We start from the raw sequence: 19,299 nt of genomic DNA, 5'->3' as shown, positions 1-19,299 counted from the left end.
GATCTGCTGTGCCAAGGCTCCAGGTGGTGAAAGCCCAAGCTGTGAAAGCCATGAGGGCTTTCTTTGTGATTTCCCAGTGGACAGCAGTAGGAAAGAGCTGGGCAGGGAGCCTTGTGAGCCTCAGTGTGGGGTTTGGAGGATGCTCCAAGGGAAAAGGGAGCAGGTTCCATCCAGCCTGGAGCCTGCACTCACTGCTCGGGTTTGTGACAGTCAGAGTGTTGTTTGTCCTGGGCTGCTGCAGGGGTGAGCACAGTGAGGTCCTGCTCTGTTCCTGGTTAATTTGTCCTCTTGGGTTCTTCACTATGTTACACTCAACATCCCCACTGCTCCCCCTGTCTGTGATTCCTTTTTCTTTTTCCATGTTTTCTGCCCCCTCTCAGGCAGCACCGCACCACGGTCACCGGGCTGACCTTCTCTCCAGATGGCAATTTGATGTTCAGTTCCTGCCTGCAGGGAACTCTGGCTCTGTACAGACTTGTGGCACAGAAAATCCAGGTTCTGAGAGTCCTGGGTAAGACCCTGGGGTTGGGATTGCCTTTCTTCTTTTTCTCTATTAGCACGGACATCAGAGCCAGTCCAAGCTCAGCCTGCTTGGAGTGATATTTCCCAATGAACCTTCTGAGCTTTGCCATTTCCCACTGCTCTGGGCGTTGCTGACGCACCTCCAGTCCTGGGGGCTGTTCTGGGCCCATCACAAGGCAGACACTGAGGGGCTGGAGCGTGTCCAGAGAGGGGAACAGAGCTGGGAAGGGGCTGGAGCACCAGGAGGGGCTGAGGGAGCTGGGAAGGGGCTCAGCCTGGAGAAAAGGAGGCTCAGGGGGGACCTCATGGCTCTGCACAGCTCCTGACAGGAGGGGACAGCTGAGAGGGTCGGGCTCTGCTCCCAGGGAGCAGGGACAGGACAAAGGGGAAATGGCCTCAAGTTGTGCCAGGGGAGGTTTAGATTTGATCATGGGAAAATTTCTTCATGGGAAGGGTGGTCAGGCACTGGCACAGCTGCCCAGGGCAGTGGTGGAGTCACCATCCCTGGAAGGATATAAAAGATGTGGATGTGGCACCTGGGGGCATGTTTTAGTGCACTTGATGATCTTAGGGGGCTTTCCCAACCTCAATAATTCTGTGATTTCTGTTTGTACCTTCTGTGTGAGCAAACCCCAGTGACTGCCAGCCCTTCCCTACCTGTCCTGGTTCAAACCCTGTCATCCTGCTGCTCTGATGATTTCATTAATGTGCTGGGGTCACAGAGATTTATCCATGCCCAAGCCCTGACTCTTTCCATTCTGTACATGTGCAATTTAATTTGTTTGAAGTGGATTGTTGCCCTAATCCTGCCTGCAGCAGAGCTGCTCTGTGCTGGTGAATGGAGCTGGTGGAGAGCTGGAGGCAGGGCAGGGGCAAGGCAGTTTGGAAAAATTAGTGTCACATTTAATGTACACTGTGGAAATGAGTTGTGACAGCACAAGCTTGGGCAGGGAAAGGGAACTCTGGTTTTTATACAGTGTAATTCTGCACAAGGAGGAGGAACCTGCCCCGGGAGGTGTGCAGGAGAAGGAACAGGGATTGGAGGAATCAGGGAATTAATCCAAAATCACCCAGGTTTGGTGTCAGTGCTGCAGCTGGACCTTCACGTGGTGCCTCTGCTCTGAAACTGTGTTTGCTGCCTGGTCACGTTCCAGGGACAGAGCAGTGGAATTATGGTCATGGAATAAATACAGAGAATTGCTGTAATTTCTGTGATTTTCAGACCTCTGGGTCTCTCTGCGCTGTGGACTGACATCAGTGTGGTGGTGGTGAGCACTGACCTCATTCTGCTCTGAGTTCAGACACCCAGGCTGCAGCTGAGATCTCACAGAGCTCCTCATCACAGCCCCTTGTAACACTAAAAAATAAGCCCTGAAATCAATTTTATTCTTTTGACTTTGTTCTGCTCTCCTTGAAAACACTGCATGTTCACTCAGGCAACAAGCTGTGCATCTCAACCTTGTTTTTGAGGTGCTTCACTGCACATTCTGGGTGTGTAAATAAAATTTGCAGCATCTCCTAGAGCACAGGATGCTTTTTTTCTCAAGCTGCTGCTGAGCAGCACCATCAGAGCGGGCTTTGCTGCTGCTCACTGCCTTGCTGTGTCCCCCAGGCAATGTGGTGGCCCGGGATGGTGGCAGTGGCGTGGACACCCTGGTGCTCAGTGGGGACAGTCGCCTGCTGGCCTTCGTGGGGCCCTCCAAGTACGTGGTGACAGTGATGGAGGCCTGCTCACTCGATGAGGTACCCAGCAGAGTCCCCTCACTCTGGGGACAGGGCTGTCCCCTGGGAACCCCCAGGGAGGTGGATCAGGGCTGACAGTGAGCTCCCTGCTTTCCCTTCTGGGAGACAGAAATAACACATTCAAGGTTTCTTCTCCTCTGCCTTCATTCTCTGCTAGAAAGATAATTTGGGAGGTGCTGTGCAGGCTGTCAGCTCTCACCTCTCTCTTGACCTGCTGTCCTGGCATTGTCTGGACCTGCAGCCCCTTGTTAAGTGGAAGAGAAGGGTCCAGGGGCTCCATAGCTTTGTGTTAGGAGCATGGGAGCAATCCTGGGCTCTTGCAGTGTTGTTCAGTGGCTGTTTGTTCCACAGCTGCTGAGGGTGGACATCAGCATCCTGGACCTGCACAGCACCATCCTGGACTCTGCAGTGAAGGTCTGCTTTGGTCCTGTGCCTCAGGGAGAGCTCCTGGTATCCACTTCTTCCAATAAAATCCTTGTGCTTGATGCAAAAACCGGGCGGCTGGTGCGAGAGGTAGGACACTGAAATTCATCCCCCAGGTCTCCTGTGGGGGCTGGGCACTTCTTGTCTTTCTGGGTGGTTAAATGAGAGAAAAACTCCTCCTGGAGCTCACAGGCTTCAAAGAAGCACAAGTGAGAAGCCTGCAGCTGTCCCAGTGTGCTGGTGCTCAGGGTGAGCCCGAGCTTGTCCTTGTTTTCCACACTGTCACACTGCTGTGCTCTTGCTCAAGTGTAAAGAAGGATATGAACCAGCTCAGCTAAGGCTGCTGGTGCCATTTCTTGTCCTCAGGTGTCCCCTGTGCACAAGCTGAGCTGTTCCTCCTTGGCACTGAGCAAGGATGGCCAGTACCTGCTGACTGCTGGTGACAAGGTCATCAAGGTGTGGGACTACAGGATGCGCTTCACCATCAACTTCCAGGTACTGCCCACCCCGGGGAAGGGATGGTGCTGCATTGTGAGTCCCCAGGGAAGAGAGCAGCAAATGGGCTCTGTGTGACCTGGCCCAGTGTCCCCAGTCCCAGTTTGCCCAGCAGAGAAATGCAGCCCTGATCCCACACTGTGCCCGGCAGTGGGCACAGGCTGAGGCTGCCAGAGCACCCCAGTGAGAGGTGCAAAGCACAGAGGTAGGTGATAGCTCTGTGTTAGGGACAGAGAGAGAAAATGGAGAGGAAGGAAAATGGTTCACCCAAGGCTTCAGAGGCAGGATAAGACTTTGGACTCTTCAGCTTTTGCTTCCTTCCCTGAGTGTGTTGGAGGTCGGCCCTGGGTTGATCAGCCCACAGGTGTGAGAACTGTAGGTGTGATAGATTCTCTTCTGGACCTTCTGCTGAGGCCTGTAGACCCTGGCTGGGCAGGACAGGGAGTGGAGAACCCCATCCTGACAGGACAGGTGGTGATGGGGGTTCAAGGCCTGCTCTCTCCCAGGTGTTCATTGGCCACTCTGAGCCCGTGCACCAGGTCGCCTTCACCCCAGACCAAGAGCACGTCATCAGCATTGGGGATGCCATCTTCCTGTGGGATTTCCTGGCTCCACCTCCAGTCAAGTCATCCCCAGGCAGGTAATGGTGCTGGCAGTGCCTGTGTGTGTCCCCTGTCCCTGCCCTATCCCTGTGTGACTCCAGTCTCCTCCCCTTCCCAGGGCTCGTTCCCCCGTGTCCACTCTGGTGCTGGGCTCAGGTGAGTTTGCCTTTTCCCATTTGTTGTGCTGGCAGCTTTTCCAGAGGGATTTGGGGGGATGTTCCTTCCCTGGGGGAGTCATGTAGTGAGGGGCTAAACCTTGAGGGACAATCTTAAATTAATTGACAGCACTTCTCAGTCTGCCTGGGTGGGGATGTTCTGAGCAGAGCCACTCTGGGCTTTCTGGTAGATTTTCAGCTTTTGCCTTCTGTCTTTCTCTGCCTCCATCTCCTCTGTCTTCTTTCTCTCTCTGTCCCTCTCTTTCTTAAAACACAGAGAAGTGGTTTCTATGGAAGCTGAGGTGTTACCACCCAGAAGGATGAGAGGAGCATGGGCTGAAGGAAGTGACACCAAGCCCTTTTCTTTCCCAGACAGCAGCTCTGAGAAGCCCAAGGATGGCTCTGAGACCCCTCGGCAGACAGTGCCTCTTCCACTGCTGTCCTCCCCACCGTGTCTGGATATCAGCTCTGTCCACCCAGCAGGGTTTCAAAGTAAGAGGAACTCCTTGCAGGAAAGGGGAAAATTAACCTTGTTTTAGGAAAAACTTGCCTAGTTCAGCAGCATCCTTGGAGCCATCCCTACCTGTGACCCCTTCTGGCAGACCAATCTGCAATTCCTTACCCTATTCTGGGCTTTACTGGGGTTCAGCACCCCTTTATCCTCTGCCCTCCTCCACACACTGAGGTGCTGGCACAGCCTCTCTGACTGTGCTAAACACCTTGTTGGTCATTCCTGTAGGAATTGTCTCCTTTGCCCTCCACCCTAACAGCTGAGCTGTTCCACAGAGCAGGGGTCAGGCACACGTGAAGTGGTCCTGAAGGACATGGGTGGCTCCATCTTCCCAAGGACATGGGTGGCTCCATTTTCCCCCTGATTTCTCTCCCCAGGTATTTCCTCTGAGTCGGACAGGGAGGAGGAAGCAGAACTGCCAGGCAGCAGCAGGAAGGTGACAAATGAGCACAGAGATGCCTCAGTCATTGTGGTGGAATCAGATGGGAATGAGGAGCCTGTTGTGAGGCCCAGAGTGAGGCAGGAGAGATTGAGGTCTCCTGAAAAAGCAGCAAACGGTAAATCCAGGGGTATTGCAGGTTTGTGCAGAGCTGCAGGCCTGCATGGCAGATTGATCTATCCCCCAAAACCAAAGAAATGTCATTATTATTATTGTTATGGGGCAGAGAGAGACCCAGCCATGTGCTCTGAGCTGTGAGGTGAAAGGCTGCAATGAGTTTAGGAGTTTTCCCTTGGCCATGACCTTCCAAGGGCACTCAGTATTGAGGGGGACTCACATTGATCCCTAAATCTGCTCGTTTTTCTGGCTCTTTCCCTGCTGCTGCTTCTGGGCACACCAGAAGCCTGCCTTCAGCCTGGAGGCAGTATCATCTCTGAGTGGCACATCCCATTAAATCCAGCTGCAATTAAAGCTCCCAATGGCTCTATTAATAGCTGCACAGCCTGGGAGCTGCAGTGGTGTGTGGCAGCCTGCCAGGAGCAGGCAGCTGCCAGTGCTCAGCCCCTGCAGGACTTGTTGGAAAGCCTCAGGATAAAACTGCCCCCAGTGCTGGAGCTGTGGGGCTCGTGGTTCCACAGGGATCCCACAGCACAAGGTGTGGCTGTCCTTAGGCTGCTTGCAGCGTGGTGGTGTGGGAAATTTAGGATTCTTGGATAACTAATTAATATGATTAAGTAGAAGCTGTTTATTGTTTACATTAAGTGCTTATTTATATATTCTAACTCTACTGATTACATATTTCTTATTGGTGTTTTTGTTTGTCTATATGTTTTGTATGTACTTTTCAGAATATATGATTGGTTATAGTTTAGGTGGTTTACAGTTCTTTTTTATCACTTTCTTGTGGTCTTAGAATTTGGTTTTTTAGCTTCTTCTTTCTTATTTTAGTATGGTTTATGTCTTAGTAACTTTGAATTTTAGAGAGCTTTGAGAAGATTCTGACAAGAACAGTTACAAGTGAAATGGCTGGTGCACGCTGTGGTCTGAATTGTTCAGATACATTGCTACAAGTGGGAAAGGAGCTGAGAACTCCAGGGAATGGCTGGAGCTGAGTCAGGGAGGGTCAGGCTGGATATCAGGAAAAGGTTCTTCCCCAAGAGGGTGCTAGGCATTGATTGAACAGGCCCCCCAGGGAATGGGCATGGCTGCCAGAGCTCCAGGAATGCTGGGATGATGCTCTGAGGTGCAGGGTGGGATTGTTGGGGTGTCTGTGCAGGGCCAGGGGTTGGACTCAGGGTCCTTGTGGGTCCCTTCCCACTTGGCATATGTATATGTGTCACACATCTGTAAATGTGTATGCATTATGTATGTGTCACACATGTGACACTGCAGTTGCTTTTTGCCTCGTGTGTGTTCACACATGCACAGCACCTGAATATAAGCAAGCCACAGCCTGGCTGCTGCTCCCAAACCCTTCCCAGGAGCAGCATCCCGTAGGTACCATTTCCTCCTTTGTGTGGCAGAGCCCAGGAAGGGAACCAGAGCTCCCAAATGTTGCGTCCGCCCAGATTCCTACCGGCATTTCACCCCTCGCTTCAAGGCATCAGTGCTTCCCCAGGTGAGAGTTATGCTAGTTATCAGGTGGAGAACAGGCATTTTGGGCCTGGGGTAGGTGGATTTTCCAAATTGTTTCCATTTTGTTCTCTGTTGGAAAGCAATTTGGGAACTATGCCCCTGGGCTGATGTTCAGCACAGCAATCCTAATGTTAATTCCCTGTTCTCTTCTACATGTAACTCTTCCCAGGCTAGTAAAAAGTGAGTCGTGCTCAACTCTTTTTGTGTTGCCCAAATCTGCATACATTTTTATTCAAAAGGAGTGGAAATGCCATGTGCTATTGAGAGTGAAAGACGAGTGAGCAATGGAGTGATTCATTGTGCTCCCATATTTGCAAGCAGCTGCATTGGCAGAGCAGGCTGGGGAAGGCAAATCCATGGAGCGTGGTGAGGAGAGACACAGCACAGCTCCTGCTCTGTTAACAAACACAGCAGGGATAAAACAGAAACTTAACTCAGCCCTTCCCTAAGCTCTGCTGCTAGTGCTGGGAGAACAGCTACATCCAGATTTCATCCCCACTCCTCTCCTCTGTCCCTCCACCTGGCAGCATTTTTCTCCCAGTTCTCTTCCTGTTAAAATATCTGTATCCCAAGTCAGCCAAACCCATGGAACTCTTTCCCAGCAGGATTAGCAGCTGCTCCTCGGCTGGGCATTTGCTGCCAGCCTGTTTTGTACCCTATCTAAAAGCATCTGTGCCTGGCTGTGCTGGGGCAGTGCCTCTTTTGTTATAGAATGTTATTTGTCTCTTCCGTTATGGAATTGTGTGAGTGTTGGCATGGATCTGTGTGGGATGTGTTTGAGGACACTCACTTTTTCCTGTGTGGGTGTTGATGCATCTGACCAGACCATTCTTCCAGAGATTATTTTAAGCCAGTGTCTGTTTTTCTTGCAGAGTTTCGTGTCTCCTCCAGCGGGCAGTGAGGTGCTGAAGCTGAAAGCAGTGATCGGCTACAATGGGAATGGCAGAGGGAATATGGTGTGGAACCCAGATACAGGTACACTGGGAATGCTCTGCAGGGCTGGGATATGTTGCCAGAGAAGCTGTGGCTGCCCCTGGATCTCTGAAGTGCCCAATGCCAGGTTGGAAAGGACTTGGAGCAACCTGGGGTAGTGGAAGATGTCTCTGCCCGTGGCAGGAGGTGGAAGGAGATGAGTTTAAGTTCCCTTCCAACTCAACCCATGTGTGATTCTGTTCTGTGATTCTAGGGGTGTGTACTGAGTGAGGTTATGATCTGACTGTTGGATGGGGATCTTTGCTTGAACACAGAGGTTCTTTGTGCTGGTAAAATCCAGTAGCTCTCTTCTGTTGGCAAGCTTTATTTGGTGGGACAGACTCAGGCCCCAGCTGTTGAGTGGACAGAGCAGGAGGGGAGCTCCCAAAGCCCATCCTGCCTCCTTTCTCCAGCTGGAATGGTGGCCAGCAGCTCTGCTTCACTCAGGTTGGGGAAAGTGAGATTTCACCCCGCTCCCAACCTGCTGCTGCTGAGCTGCATCAAAGACTCAGCTTTTACGTATTAATGAATCATAGAATTTTCCACGTGGGCTGTGGTGGGGGCTGGATGTGCAGCCTTTCCATGAAAACATCCCCTCTCCTCCCCCTCCTCTGCCAGGCTTCTTCGCCTACTCCTGTGGCTGCGTCATCGTGGTTGAAGACCTGCACTCGGGCTCGCAGAGCCACTGGCTGGGCCACGCCGAGGAGATCTCCACTCTCACCCTGAGCCACCACGCCCAGGTGGGAGGGGCTGCTCTGCCCCAGGACAGGGCTTGTCCCTGTCGCTTTGCAGTCCCACAGCCTAAAATCCCGTTTGTTGTTCCTCCTTCTCCCTGGAGGCTATGGAGATTGTTTTGGAGTCAGCTCTCTGTTGTGCTGGAGAATGTCCAGAGGAGGGAACAGAGCTGGGGAAGGGCTGGAGCACAAGGCTGATGTGGAGAAAAGGAGGCTCAGGGGGGACCTTGTGGCTCTGCACAACTCCTGACAGGAGGGGCAGCTGGCAGGGGTTGGGCTCTGCTCCCAGGGAACAGGGACAGGAGGAGAGGGAATGGCCTCAAGCTGTGTCTGGGGAGGTTCAGGCTGGACATCAGGAAGAATTTCTCCATGGAAAGGGTGGCTAGGCATTGGAACGGGCTGCCCAGGAGTGGTGAAGTCCCCATCCCTGGAGGTGTCCAAGGAGGAGCTGGATGTGGCACTCCATGCCCTGGGCTGGGTGACAACATGGGGATCAGTCACAGGTTGGACTTGGTGATCTTGGAGATCTTTCCCAGCCTCAGTGATTCTGTAAAGGCTGTTCTTTTCCTCTGGGTCATGCTGCCTTTCCCTCCTGCCATCAGCTGGATGGTTGTTTCTTACTGAATTCCCCATTTGCCAGCCATATTCCTTTAATGTGAGATAGCTGAAAAAACCGTTTAGGCTAACGAGCATTATCTAATTACACATTCTCTAATTACTTGCACATTGTCTGTTAGGTTCTTGCCTCTGCCTCAGGGCAGAAGGATGGAGACTCCCACTGTCAGATCTGCATCTGGAGCACCCAGGATGGGGCCTGCACAGCAGAGCTGTTCCACCACGAGACACAAGTGCAAGCCATGGCGTTCTCCTGGGATGACAGATTCCTTGTCACCATAGGTGAGCACTCCTGTCACAGCAGCTGGGGGTGCAGGGCTGCGCCCCAGAGCAGACAGCTCATGGCAGGAGGGTGCTGTGAGCACCAAACTCCTGCCAGATGTGCAGCAGGCTCGTGGGTAGGAAGCTGTGCTCTGGTATCCTTGGGACAGCAGGGAATGCAGCAGTTACAGCTTTCTTCTCCTGACTCACTGGTGCTTCTTAGACCCCCTGCAAATGGTTTGTGGTTGCTATTTATAGTGTGCAGAGGGAAAAGCCTTCTTCTGGACTTGTTATTGCTGCCTAGATGGACTTGGACAGAAGTAGCCAGGCTCCCAACTGTGAGCCTCCTGCCAGGCAGCCATGCCAGCACAGGATGGATGCTCAAGCTGTCTGTTTTGTTCAGGCAGGGGACATTTAAAGGACAACATGCAATTAGGAAGCTCTTGTTTTGCATGAGAGGGGACCTGTGGAGCAGGCAATACACTCCCTCCAGGCTGGTGAGGCTGCCTTTGGAAAGGAAAGCAGGCTTTGCTGGAGAGAAAGAGGGAGCTTTGTGCTCTTCAGGGAGCAGTGTGGGAGAGGAGCTCTCCTCCTCCAGCTCTGGTCTGGGCTGCAGGGGAGGGAAAAGCTGAAAGTCTCCACAGAGCTTGTGGAGCCTGGAAGAGGCAACAGGAGAGCACTGTCCTCCTGAGCTCTCTGGAAGCTTGGGAGCTTTGCCATCGCTGAGGACAATGCCTTCTGCTCCCACCCAGCTGTGGTGGCTCCATGGAGGTCAGCTCCCACCTCAGCTGGGACCTTGGCAAAGGTGACATCCCGTTCTTTGTCTAGATAGGGTTAGCCCTGAGTGCCCAGGTCACTGAAGGGTTTATGTGGGGCATTCCCAAGGTGTGCAGAGACTCCCAAGGATGGGGAAACTGCTCTGACATTGCTCTGCCTGCCCAATCCCAGCCCTGGCTGCTCCAGGTGACTCCACTGTCAGGACAGCCTTGCTACAATCTCCAGGGTGAAGTGCTGGGCCAGTTCTGTCTGTCCTTAACTTGGGCAAGCATCTGTCGTGTTGTGCAGCTTGTGCTGAGCACAGGAGGAGCTGTGTCCCTGCCTGGAATGGTGTTTGGGACAGCTGTCTCCCAACAGCTGGATGAGGGGTGGCACAGCTGATGTGTGTGTGCTGTGTGGATGGATGCTTGTGAGCATCCTGAGGCAGCAGAGTTCTTCCTGCTCTCTTTCCTTTCTCCTTAGGGGACTACAGTGACCAGACCATGGCTCTGTGGAGCACCCACACCTATGAGCTCCTGCTGTCCACTTGTATCTCAGAGCCTCTCCACGATGTGGCTTTTAGCCCTTTCTCTCACCAAGACCTGGCCTGTGTGGGGAGGGGAGCTGTGACATTCTGGGTGTTGGAGCAGCAGGAAGCTGCTGTCAGACTCAAGGTAAACCTTCCTTTTACCTTTTAAGATTTATTTTCAGCATCTCTGACTTATTTTCCAAGCCCCTGGTGAGGGCTGTGTGAGAGCTGATGATTTCTGTCAGTGAGATGATATTGACTGTGCACAAACAGCTTTTGCTTGTATTTGAGGCATTAACTGCAGGAATTGAGGGAGGAGGATGTTTTTTCTCCTGATGCGTCTAAACACTTTCTAAGTGCATTGCCTTTGACATTGTTGGTTTTTGTGCTCTGGCAGGTTCATCGTGCCCCTGCCCCGGACGTGCTGGGGCTGGTGGAGCTGACATCTCTCTGCTATGGTGCTGAGGCTCTCCTTTACACTGGGACCAACTCAGGCCAGATCTGTGTGTGGGACACAGAGACCAATTCCTGCTTCATGACGTGGGAGGCTGATGAGGGCGAGATCGGTGGGTGCAGCACCAGGGCTGCAAGGGGAACGTGCTGGGAAAGGAGCCCTGAGCTCACACACTTCCCATTTCAGCTGTGCTTGGAAACCAGTTTGCTGTGTTGGATGCAAGCTGTGTGAGGTGGCAATGGATCTGGGTTTCCTCAAGCTCCTGGGGGCTTTAAAGAATCATTAATGTTGGAAAAGATCTCTAAGATCATCAGGTCCGACCACTGACCCAGCACTGCCAGGTCCAGCATAAAGCCCTGAGCACCACATCCACAATCTGTTTGAGTCTTGCAGAGATGGTGGCTCCGTCACTGCTCTGGGCAGCCTGTGCCAAAGCACCCACAGCCCTCTAGTCTGTAAAACAGTGCTGGGCTGTAGTACTCTCCCACTTTGCTGCCTGAGTGGCTGTCGGGAGCACCCAGGGATGATGACAGGGTATCATTGTCACCACCTGTAATAAAGGGATAAGACCATTGTCAGGCTAGGAACAATTCATAGCTCAGACAAACATCAGTCTCAGAGGCCATGAGATGTTAGAGGAGCAGGCAGTTGGCCATAGCACAAAGTAGTCACAAGTTCTTTGTTACAAGACAATATAGAACTTTCTAACCCAATGGACAGTTGCCACAGGGTTTATTTTGCTTTTCTAACCTATCACCTTTACTTACTTCTACTGCACTGTGGGTACTTTTGTCCAATGGGCTTCTGTCTCACATGCACACAGATGCTTCTATTACAACTTCTAAACTCTTAGTTTATTCTGTACAACCACACCCCTACACTATAAACCCTTCACCATCTTACCCATACAGTTTCTTACTTGCTTAAGGCATATTCTTACTTGCAACTGTAGAAACATAAGTTTCTGAATTTTCTACTTAGTGTCTGTGTATTGTATTTTTACATCAATGCAAGCTTCTCCCAAGGCTGCAAATCAAACCCTTCAGTATCTGTGGAAGTTTCAGTTTTTCTGATTCCCACATGTCTTGGTTTGAAAAGCTAGGTGTCTGTTAAGGAAGGCGAGAGCCTTGCTTGAAATGTAAATGTAAACCCCCTCCCTCTGAATTATTATAATTTTTTAATTAAGGGGCTCGCAGGTAAAGATATGGGAATAGGAATAACAGTTTTTTACTAGGAAAAATTAAAAAATACAAATACCATAGTAGAAAAAAAACCCAAAAACCAAAAAACTGCCAGAGTCAGAATAGCAGCTGACACTCTCTTGGTCAGGGTGCTGGTAGCAGTCTCATCCCATGGCCCTCCTGCAGTGCCAGCTGTGGCTCTGCTGCAGCAGGGATCCTGCACAAGGGGGGAGTTTTCCTCTGCAGCTCCAGGGCTGCTGCAGATGGGCCTGGGCTCCCTCTGGCCATGCAGGGCAGCAGAAAGCTGCTCCTCTGGCAATGCAGGGGGCAGAGGCTGCTGTGCTGTGCCAGGCCCAGATTGGATCCAGGCAGGAATGCTTGGCTCCTGCCCTGGGCAGAGCATCTCCCCATGGGATGCTGGGATTGGATCAGCCCTGCAGGGACACTCAGTGGCCATGGACAGCAGAGAGCGTTGGTTGTGGAAGAGATAAAACTGCCCAATGAACAGAGGATAACTGCCCCAGCTCTGACAGCTGTCAGACAGCATACACACATACCTCACACCCAGCAGGGACCCTGCACACTGACAGGTGCCCTTCCTCTTCCCCAGGGGTGCTGCTGTGCCGGCAGCAGCGCCTGCTCAGTGGCAGCAACACCAAGCGCATCCGCCTGTGGTCCGTGGCCAGTGTGCAGGAGCTGAGGCTGAAAGGGCACAATGCCAGGTAGGAGCTCATGGTCTCTCAGCTGGCAGCCCCCAGGACCTGTCTGAGAGGTGGCTTTTTGCGGACAGACACCACGTGCAACCACGCTGCTCCTGCTGCTCTGCATCCTTAGCTTTTTCTCTCCATCCCGTGACTGCTGATTCTTTCTGTCTGGATCTTTTGACTGAATTTTTGCCACAGGTAGCTGAACCCTCTTAATAGTGGAAGTGGGTGTTTATTGTGCCTGAAGTTTGTGTCTGTGGTTTGTAAAAATTTCTTTAGGAGAATTAGGAAAAATACATTGCCTTTGTTTCTTCTCTCGTGCTATTGCATGCCCTATTCTTTCCTGTAAAAAGATGGTTGAAGTAAAAATCACAGAATCATGGAATAGTTTGGGTGGGAAGGAACCTTTAAGACCATCTCATTCCAACCCTCCCTCCATGGGCAGGGACACTTTTCACTATCCCAGGTTGATCCAAGCCCTGTCCAGCCTGGCCTTGGGCACTGCCAGGGATCCAGGGGCAGCTACAGCTGTGCCACAGCTGTGCCAGGGCCTCCCCACCCTCACAGAAAGAATTCCTTCCCTATATCCCATCCAACCCTGCCCTCTGGCAGTGGGAAGCCCCTCTCCCTTGTCCTGTCACTCCAGGCTCTTATCCAAAGTCCTTCTCCAGCTCTCCTGGAGTTCCTTTGGGCACTGGTAGGGGCTCTGAGGGCTCCCAGGATGAACAACTCCAGCTCTCCCAGTGACTGTTCCATGGACACAAGCCCCTCATTGAACTGGCTCATTAGGAAGTTGGATTTAAAGCAGGCAGAGTGGCTGTTCTAACACCTGAGCCAGCCCTTCTCCCACCCTGCCTTCCTGCAGGTCTGGCTCAGTGCTGCTGGAGCACGAGATCACCCTGGATGGGACCATTGTGAGCGCAGCCTTTGATGACTCCCTGGAGATGGGGATTGTGGGCACCACGGCAGGGACCCTGTGGTACATCAACTGGCTGGAGAGCACCAGCATCCGACTCATCAGTGGCCACAAGAACAAGGTCAGGGGGCTGGGCTGCTTTGAGTTCTGCTGTTGCTTCAGGGTCTCTTTCTGCTACAGAAAAAAGGGGTTCAAATGGTGGGAGAGAAGGTATTTTATGACAGCTTGCAGTGCACCTTGCCTGGTCCTGCCTTTGGGGCTGGGTTTACTCTTTGCCATGATTGAGAAGATTGGAAAAGACCTTTAAGATCATCAAGTCCAAGCACCAACCCAGCACCACCATGACATTAAACTGTGTCCTCACATGCCACACCTACACGTTTTTTGAACACTGTTGGGTATGGTGAATACTTTTGAATATTCTTGGGTATGGTGACTCCACCCCTGCCCTGGGCAGCCTGTGCCAGTGCTTTTACAACCATTTCTGTGAAGAAATTCTTCCTAATATTCAGTCTAAATCTTCCCTGGTGCAAGTTGAGGGCATTTCCTCTTGTCCTGTTAGCCCAAAAGCAAAGCTCTGCACCTTCCCTTACATTCCCTCTCATCTGGTGTGTCCCATGAGCAGAATCCTGGGGATGAGGGGATAGGGCAGCTGATGTGCTCTGGGCTGTGGCACCCTTAGAGCCCTGCTGTCTGCCTTTTCCCTGGAGCAGGTGACTGAGGTGTGCTTCAGTCCTGACGAGAGTCACTGTGCCACGTGCGGCGAGGACGGCAGCGTGAGGATCTGGGCTCTGGGCAGCACCGAGCTGGTGGTGCAGTTCCAGGTGCTCAACCAGGTAAGGGTTCGCATCAGTCCCTTCCTCTTGGCACAGGGAAGTGTCCCCTGTGTCACCAGGTCTGTGCCAATTTCCTTGCAGAGCTGCCAGTGCCTGGCCTGGAAGCCTCGTCCCGTTGGGGTGTGGCCTGGTCCCGGCGAGAGCCAGCACGTGGTGGCAGGGTACAGTGATGGCACTGTCCGTGTGTTCAGTGTCTCCAGGACAGAGATGGAGCTGAAAATGCACCCCCACGCTGCTGCTCTGACAGCAGTCACCTACTCCACTGACGGTGAGGCTGCCTGAGGGGACACTGGGGACATGGGACCTCAGGGAACGTGGCTTGGTGCTGCTCTGTGTCCTGGCTCCCTTCCCAAATCCCCAGGGCCAGGGAGAGCCACAGAACTTGTCTCGGTGAGCTCTGGTGACTCTGCCAGCTGGGCACGTGGTGGGTGGGACACAGGAGGTGCATTGGCTCTGGGATAGCCAAGGGGGTTGGGTACAACAAACACCTTTGTTTTATGATCTACTGTGGCTCTTCTTCAGTGTTGAGGTGTAGTGGGTGTCTCTGAGACATCTCATCATACCCAGCCCTTGACTGGGATGTTTCCAGCCTTTCACAGTGTTTCAGGACACTGGCATCCCATAGCTCTGGACCTTTCTCCTCTTTTTGTCCTCCTACAAGAAGTGTCCCATTCTTTCCTCTCCTCTGCCACCAGGGGAAATGATCCTATCAGGGGGCAAGGATGGGATAGTGGCTGTCAGCAGCCCTCGCACTGGCATGACCATCCATGTCCTGGCTGACCACAAAGGCTCCCCCATCACTGTTCTCCAGTGCACCAGGAAGCAGGTGAGACCTCAGGAGTGACCCCAGTCCCCATCTGTCACTGCACAGCTCTGGTCAGCAAGTTTGCTTTGATGTCCCTTGCTTTTCCTCTTTGGAAATCTTCCTCCATCCCCTCCAGCAATTTCTGATCAGTTTTTCCAGGGATATATTCAGTGGAATAAATCTCCATGTATTGCAGGTGCAGCTTGAGTTGAGGCTGTGCCTGCAGGGGGACCTTTGGTGGCACTTGTTGACACCCTGCACATGGGTGTGACATGAATCTGTGCCACAGGCTCTTGGAGAGCAGCATCCCTCAGGGGCAGCCCAGGCTGTCAGCCTGCAGACCCTGTGCCCCCCAAAAAGGGGTTTTGGCTCCTCTGTGGAGCTGGGAAGACTTGGCTGTGAAGCAGTGGGATGGTTTGAGTACCTCCTTTGCCTCCTCTTCATGGAGATTTTTTCCCTTTGCACAGCAGAAGTGGGAATAGTTTTCCCCTAAGCTCTCAGGCTTTAAGATCATCTACACTGCAGGGCTGTGTTTCCTGGTAATCTGAGACTGAGGAAATCCTCCTTGATTTGAGGTGAAAGACATTGTTAGGAGACACATGGTATTGGAAATAACTCCCCTAGGAGATGTGCAGATCCACAGGGTGTCCCAATGAAGAGAACTGAGTTGTTCAGACCAGGATTTGGGTTGGAAAGGGCCTTAAAAATCATCAATTTCCAGCCCCCTGCTATTGTAAATCAAAGGTGACTCTGACAAAGGGGAGAGAATGATGCATCTGACTGCATTGATATCAGAAGGTTAACTAATTACTTTATTATGCTATACTATATACATTTCATCTAAACTGAATCTGCCAAGCACTCACTCTGCACACACCTGCTCACACTGCACTGAATCTTGTGACTGTCACCCAGCAGTCCCCACACACACACTCTTGGCCCTGATAGGCCAAGGAAAGAAAACATCCTCACTTTGGATAAACAATCTCCATATTGCATTTTACTTTGGCACAAACACAGGCACAGCAAGTGATAAGAATTGTGTTTTCCCTTTCTCTGAGGTTCAGAGAATGTGAATCTCAGAAATCCTTGGGAAGAATTGTGCCTTGCTTTTCTCTGTGAAGGGAAATGTGGCAACACCCTGCCATGGGCAGGGACCCCTCTCACTAGGCCAGGTTGCTCCAAGCCCTGTCCAGCCTGGCTTTGGACACTTCCAGGGATGGAGCAGCCACAAACAGAAGTTAATCCCAGCTTTCATCCCCTAAACACAAGCCCCATGTTCCCATGAGTTCCTGTCCCACTCTTGACTGTCCCCCTCCTTCAAAGCCTCTGTGCCCCCAGAAGGACAGGGCTGTGTTTCAGCTCCCAGTACCATGAGAAGGAGGGGAGGAAGGAGGGGAGCTCACCAGGACAGGGCTGTGTTTCTGCCCCCAGTACCATGAGAAGGAGGGGAGGAAGGAGGGGAGCTCACCAGGACAGGGCTGTGTTTCTGCCCCCAGTACCATGAGAAGGAGGGGAGCTCACCAGGACAAGGCTGTGATTCTGCCCCCAGTACCGTGAGAAGGAGGGGAGCTCACCAGGACAGGGCTGTGTTTCTGCCCCCAGTACCACGAGCTCGGGGTGGAAGGAGGGGAGCTGTGGCTGGCCGCCAGCTCCGACCGCCGCGTCAGCGTCTGGGGCTCCGACTGGCTCCAGGACAAGTGTGAGCTCCTCGACTGGCTCAGCTTCCCAGCCCCTGCTGGCCCTGAGGTGAGTGTGGCACCTGCCAGACCCTGCCTGCTCCTGGTGTGAGGCTGGGCACCAGCAGTAATGGAGGAGGGAGGCACAGGGCTCTGAGTCAGTGTGTGCTTAGGGAAGGCATCTCTGTTAGTCCAGCTCACAGAGCGTCTTGCCAATGCACCTTTTTGGGTATGGAAGTAAAGTGTAGCAGGGCCAGACTGACAAGTGTAGCAGGCAGCACTGACTTTAAGCATGGGACCCCTAAACTGCACCCGCAAAGAGCTGAGAGCCCTGTGGCAGCAAAGCAGAGCCCAGGCAGCAGTGAGCAGGAGGGAGAGCTAATTATGAGCGTGCTGCTAATTCTGACAGTCCTGAGTGTGAGTGCTCTGAGCCAGGAGCATGGTGATGGCTTCCCAGAGCCAAGTACTTAGCCCTGTGTGTCCCTGCTGCTTGGCAGAGGCCTCTGGCTCCAGCCCAGGGGCAGGGTTTGGGCAGCAGGACACCTGCTGGAAAAGCAGGAGGATGTGTTGTGTTGGAGAGGATGAAGATGGTCCCTGGTGCAGGTGACATTGGCAGACAGAGGGGAGCTGGGTGGTTTTGGGGGGGAAAGAGGCAGTGCCTCAGCCTGGGTCCATACAGCACCTGGGCTCTGTCAATAATTCTTCTGTTCATCTCCAAAAAGATGGATTTGCTCTGGAAAGAAGCTCACTTCAGCTCTCCCTCCAGCATGAAGGTTTGATCTTGCATCCCCTGCTCAAGATCTGCCTCCTGGGCCCTGTTTTCTTGTGTTAAGCTGATCCATAACCATATCCCAGCTTCAAGCCCATGCAGCAGTAATATCTCAGTGGGAATTCAACCTGTTGGAGCCTCAAGGGACCTGCTCCTACAACACTAAACGATTTGCTTCAGGTTTCCATGCCAGGGTGTGGTTGTTCCTCGCTTTCCCTGAGCCAGAGATGGGAACGCAAGAGGGAGGAAGCAGCCTCCACCATACTCATATCCCACTGCTCAAACCCTCACAGCCCTGGGGTCCCTCTGTGCTCTCCTTTTATCTCTCACTGATCCAAATAAGAGAATCCAGCCTCACTTTTGTTGCCTTTGGTTTCCCTCTCCAGGGTCTGGACAGCCTCCCTCCCAGCCTGGCTGCATTCTGCCCTTGGGAACACGGTGTCCTGGTCTACGTGGGCTTTGGGCTGCAGAAGGAAGCTTTGTTCTACAGCCTGAGGAAGAAACAGGTACCTGTCCCCTGCCACAAGCAGGGGGGGCTGCCCTGTGTGTTACCCTCAGTCCCAGGGGTGGGGTGGGCTCAGGCAGCTGCTCAGGGAACAGATTTTCATCTTGGAATCTCCCGAGTGTGGTCCAGGTGAGCAGCAGAACCCTGCCCCTGCCTCAGGCTGCGTCCAGGCAGGCAGCCAGTCCCTGATCCCGGGGAGGGGAAGGTGGCTGCTTCCAGAGCATCAACACTCTCTGCATCATCTCCTGGGTGCCTGGGGCAGCTTTAGGAGCTGTGCACCCCCAGCCTCCCCATCACCCTCTGTAGGGCTGTGGCTGCACAGCTATGGCTCTGCCCTCCCCTTTGAGCTGCCTGTGTTGCTCTTGCTGGCCTGCAGGTGCTCAGGAAGATCTCCCTGCCAGCCTTTGCCACGTCCCTCAGCCTGTCCCCAGCTGCACCTTTCATAGCCCTCGGCTTCGGTGGTGAGTCCTGGGGGTGCCTGGGCCCCTCCTTCTTCTGCCACAGAGGAAATGAGCATCCTCATTCCTCCAAACAAGGGACATGTCCTCAAACCTGGGAGCTACAGTCCAGGGAGAGGAGAAACCTCCAGGAGGCTCCTGGGTCAGAAATGAGATGCATGAGGTCAATCCTGCTTGGCCACAGGCAGGGTTTGTCGCTGGAGTGACTTCCCGGGGTTCTGGGCTGTCTCCATTTCTGCAGCCTCTGAGGCAGCAGGGACCTTCCCACAGCATGGGGAGAGACAGGACCCTGCTCCTGGCAAGGGCACCTCGCTCGTGGAGCAGTTTGGGTCTGTCTGTCCTGTGTCACTCAGCTCAGCGGCTCAACTTCCAGCTCAGCAGCGGCGAGGGAGCCTGGGGAGTGACTGGGAGTGGTGCTTATGTCTGGGAAAGGACAGGGACAGGGGCTGGGGGTGACTGGAAGTAGGGCTTCTGGCTGGGAAAGGACAAGGGCTGGGAGTGACTGGGAATGGTGCTTCTGGCTGGGAGAGGACAGGGAGAGGAGCTGGGGGTGACTGGAAATAGGGCTTCTGGCTGGGAGAGGACAGGGAGGGAGGCTGA

General features: G+C 53.1%; 1 protein-coding gene across 1 annotated transcript in view; it reads left to right on the top strand.

The window, feature by feature from the left end:
• WDR90 (WD repeat domain 90) overlaps window positions 1–19,299 on the top strand; it is a 36,761-nt gene that overhangs the window by 17,032 nt on the left and 430 nt on the right. Inside the window, exons 19-40 of the mRNA XM_054270871.1 lie at window positions 381–511; window positions 2,135–2,265; window positions 2,617–2,778; window positions 3,055–3,183; window positions 3,690–3,823; window positions 3,904–3,941; window positions 4,313–4,432; window positions 4,829–5,008; window positions 6,414–6,508; window positions 7,398–7,500; window positions 8,116–8,237; window positions 8,969–9,128; window positions 10,347–10,537; window positions 10,790–10,958; window positions 12,638–12,749; window positions 13,597–13,768; window positions 14,361–14,483; window positions 14,565–14,751; window positions 15,179–15,309; window positions 16,894–17,037; window positions 18,123–18,242; window positions 18,618–18,702. Of these exons, the coding sequence (XP_054126846.1) occupies window positions 381–511; window positions 2,135–2,265; window positions 2,617–2,778; window positions 3,055–3,183; window positions 3,690–3,823; window positions 3,904–3,941; window positions 4,313–4,432; window positions 4,829–5,008; window positions 6,414–6,508; window positions 7,398–7,500; window positions 8,116–8,237; window positions 8,969–9,128; window positions 10,347–10,537; window positions 10,790–10,958; window positions 12,638–12,749; window positions 13,597–13,768; window positions 14,361–14,483; window positions 14,565–14,751; window positions 15,179–15,309; window positions 16,894–17,037; window positions 18,123–18,242; window positions 18,618–18,702 (2,939 nt within the window). The remainder of the gene's footprint in view (window positions 1–380; window positions 512–2,134; window positions 2,266–2,616; window positions 2,779–3,054; window positions 3,184–3,689; window positions 3,824–3,903; window positions 3,942–4,312; window positions 4,433–4,828; window positions 5,009–6,413; window positions 6,509–7,397; window positions 7,501–8,115; window positions 8,238–8,968; window positions 9,129–10,346; window positions 10,538–10,789; window positions 10,959–12,637; window positions 12,750–13,596; window positions 13,769–14,360; window positions 14,484–14,564; window positions 14,752–15,178; window positions 15,310–16,893; window positions 17,038–18,122; window positions 18,243–18,617; window positions 18,703–19,299) is intronic.

Source organism: Melozone crissalis, unplaced genomic scaffold (genome assembly GCF_028551555.1).
Source record: "Melozone crissalis strain CALT ecotype California unplaced genomic scaffold, PUWL_Pcris_2 ptg000012l_1, whole genome shotgun sequence".
In the NCBI taxonomy this organism is placed as follows: domain Eukaryota; kingdom Metazoa; phylum Chordata; class Aves; order Passeriformes; family Passerellidae; genus Melozone; species Melozone crissalis.
Note: the sequence above shows the minus strand (reverse complement) of the source record. Positions and strands in the feature narration are given on the sequence as shown.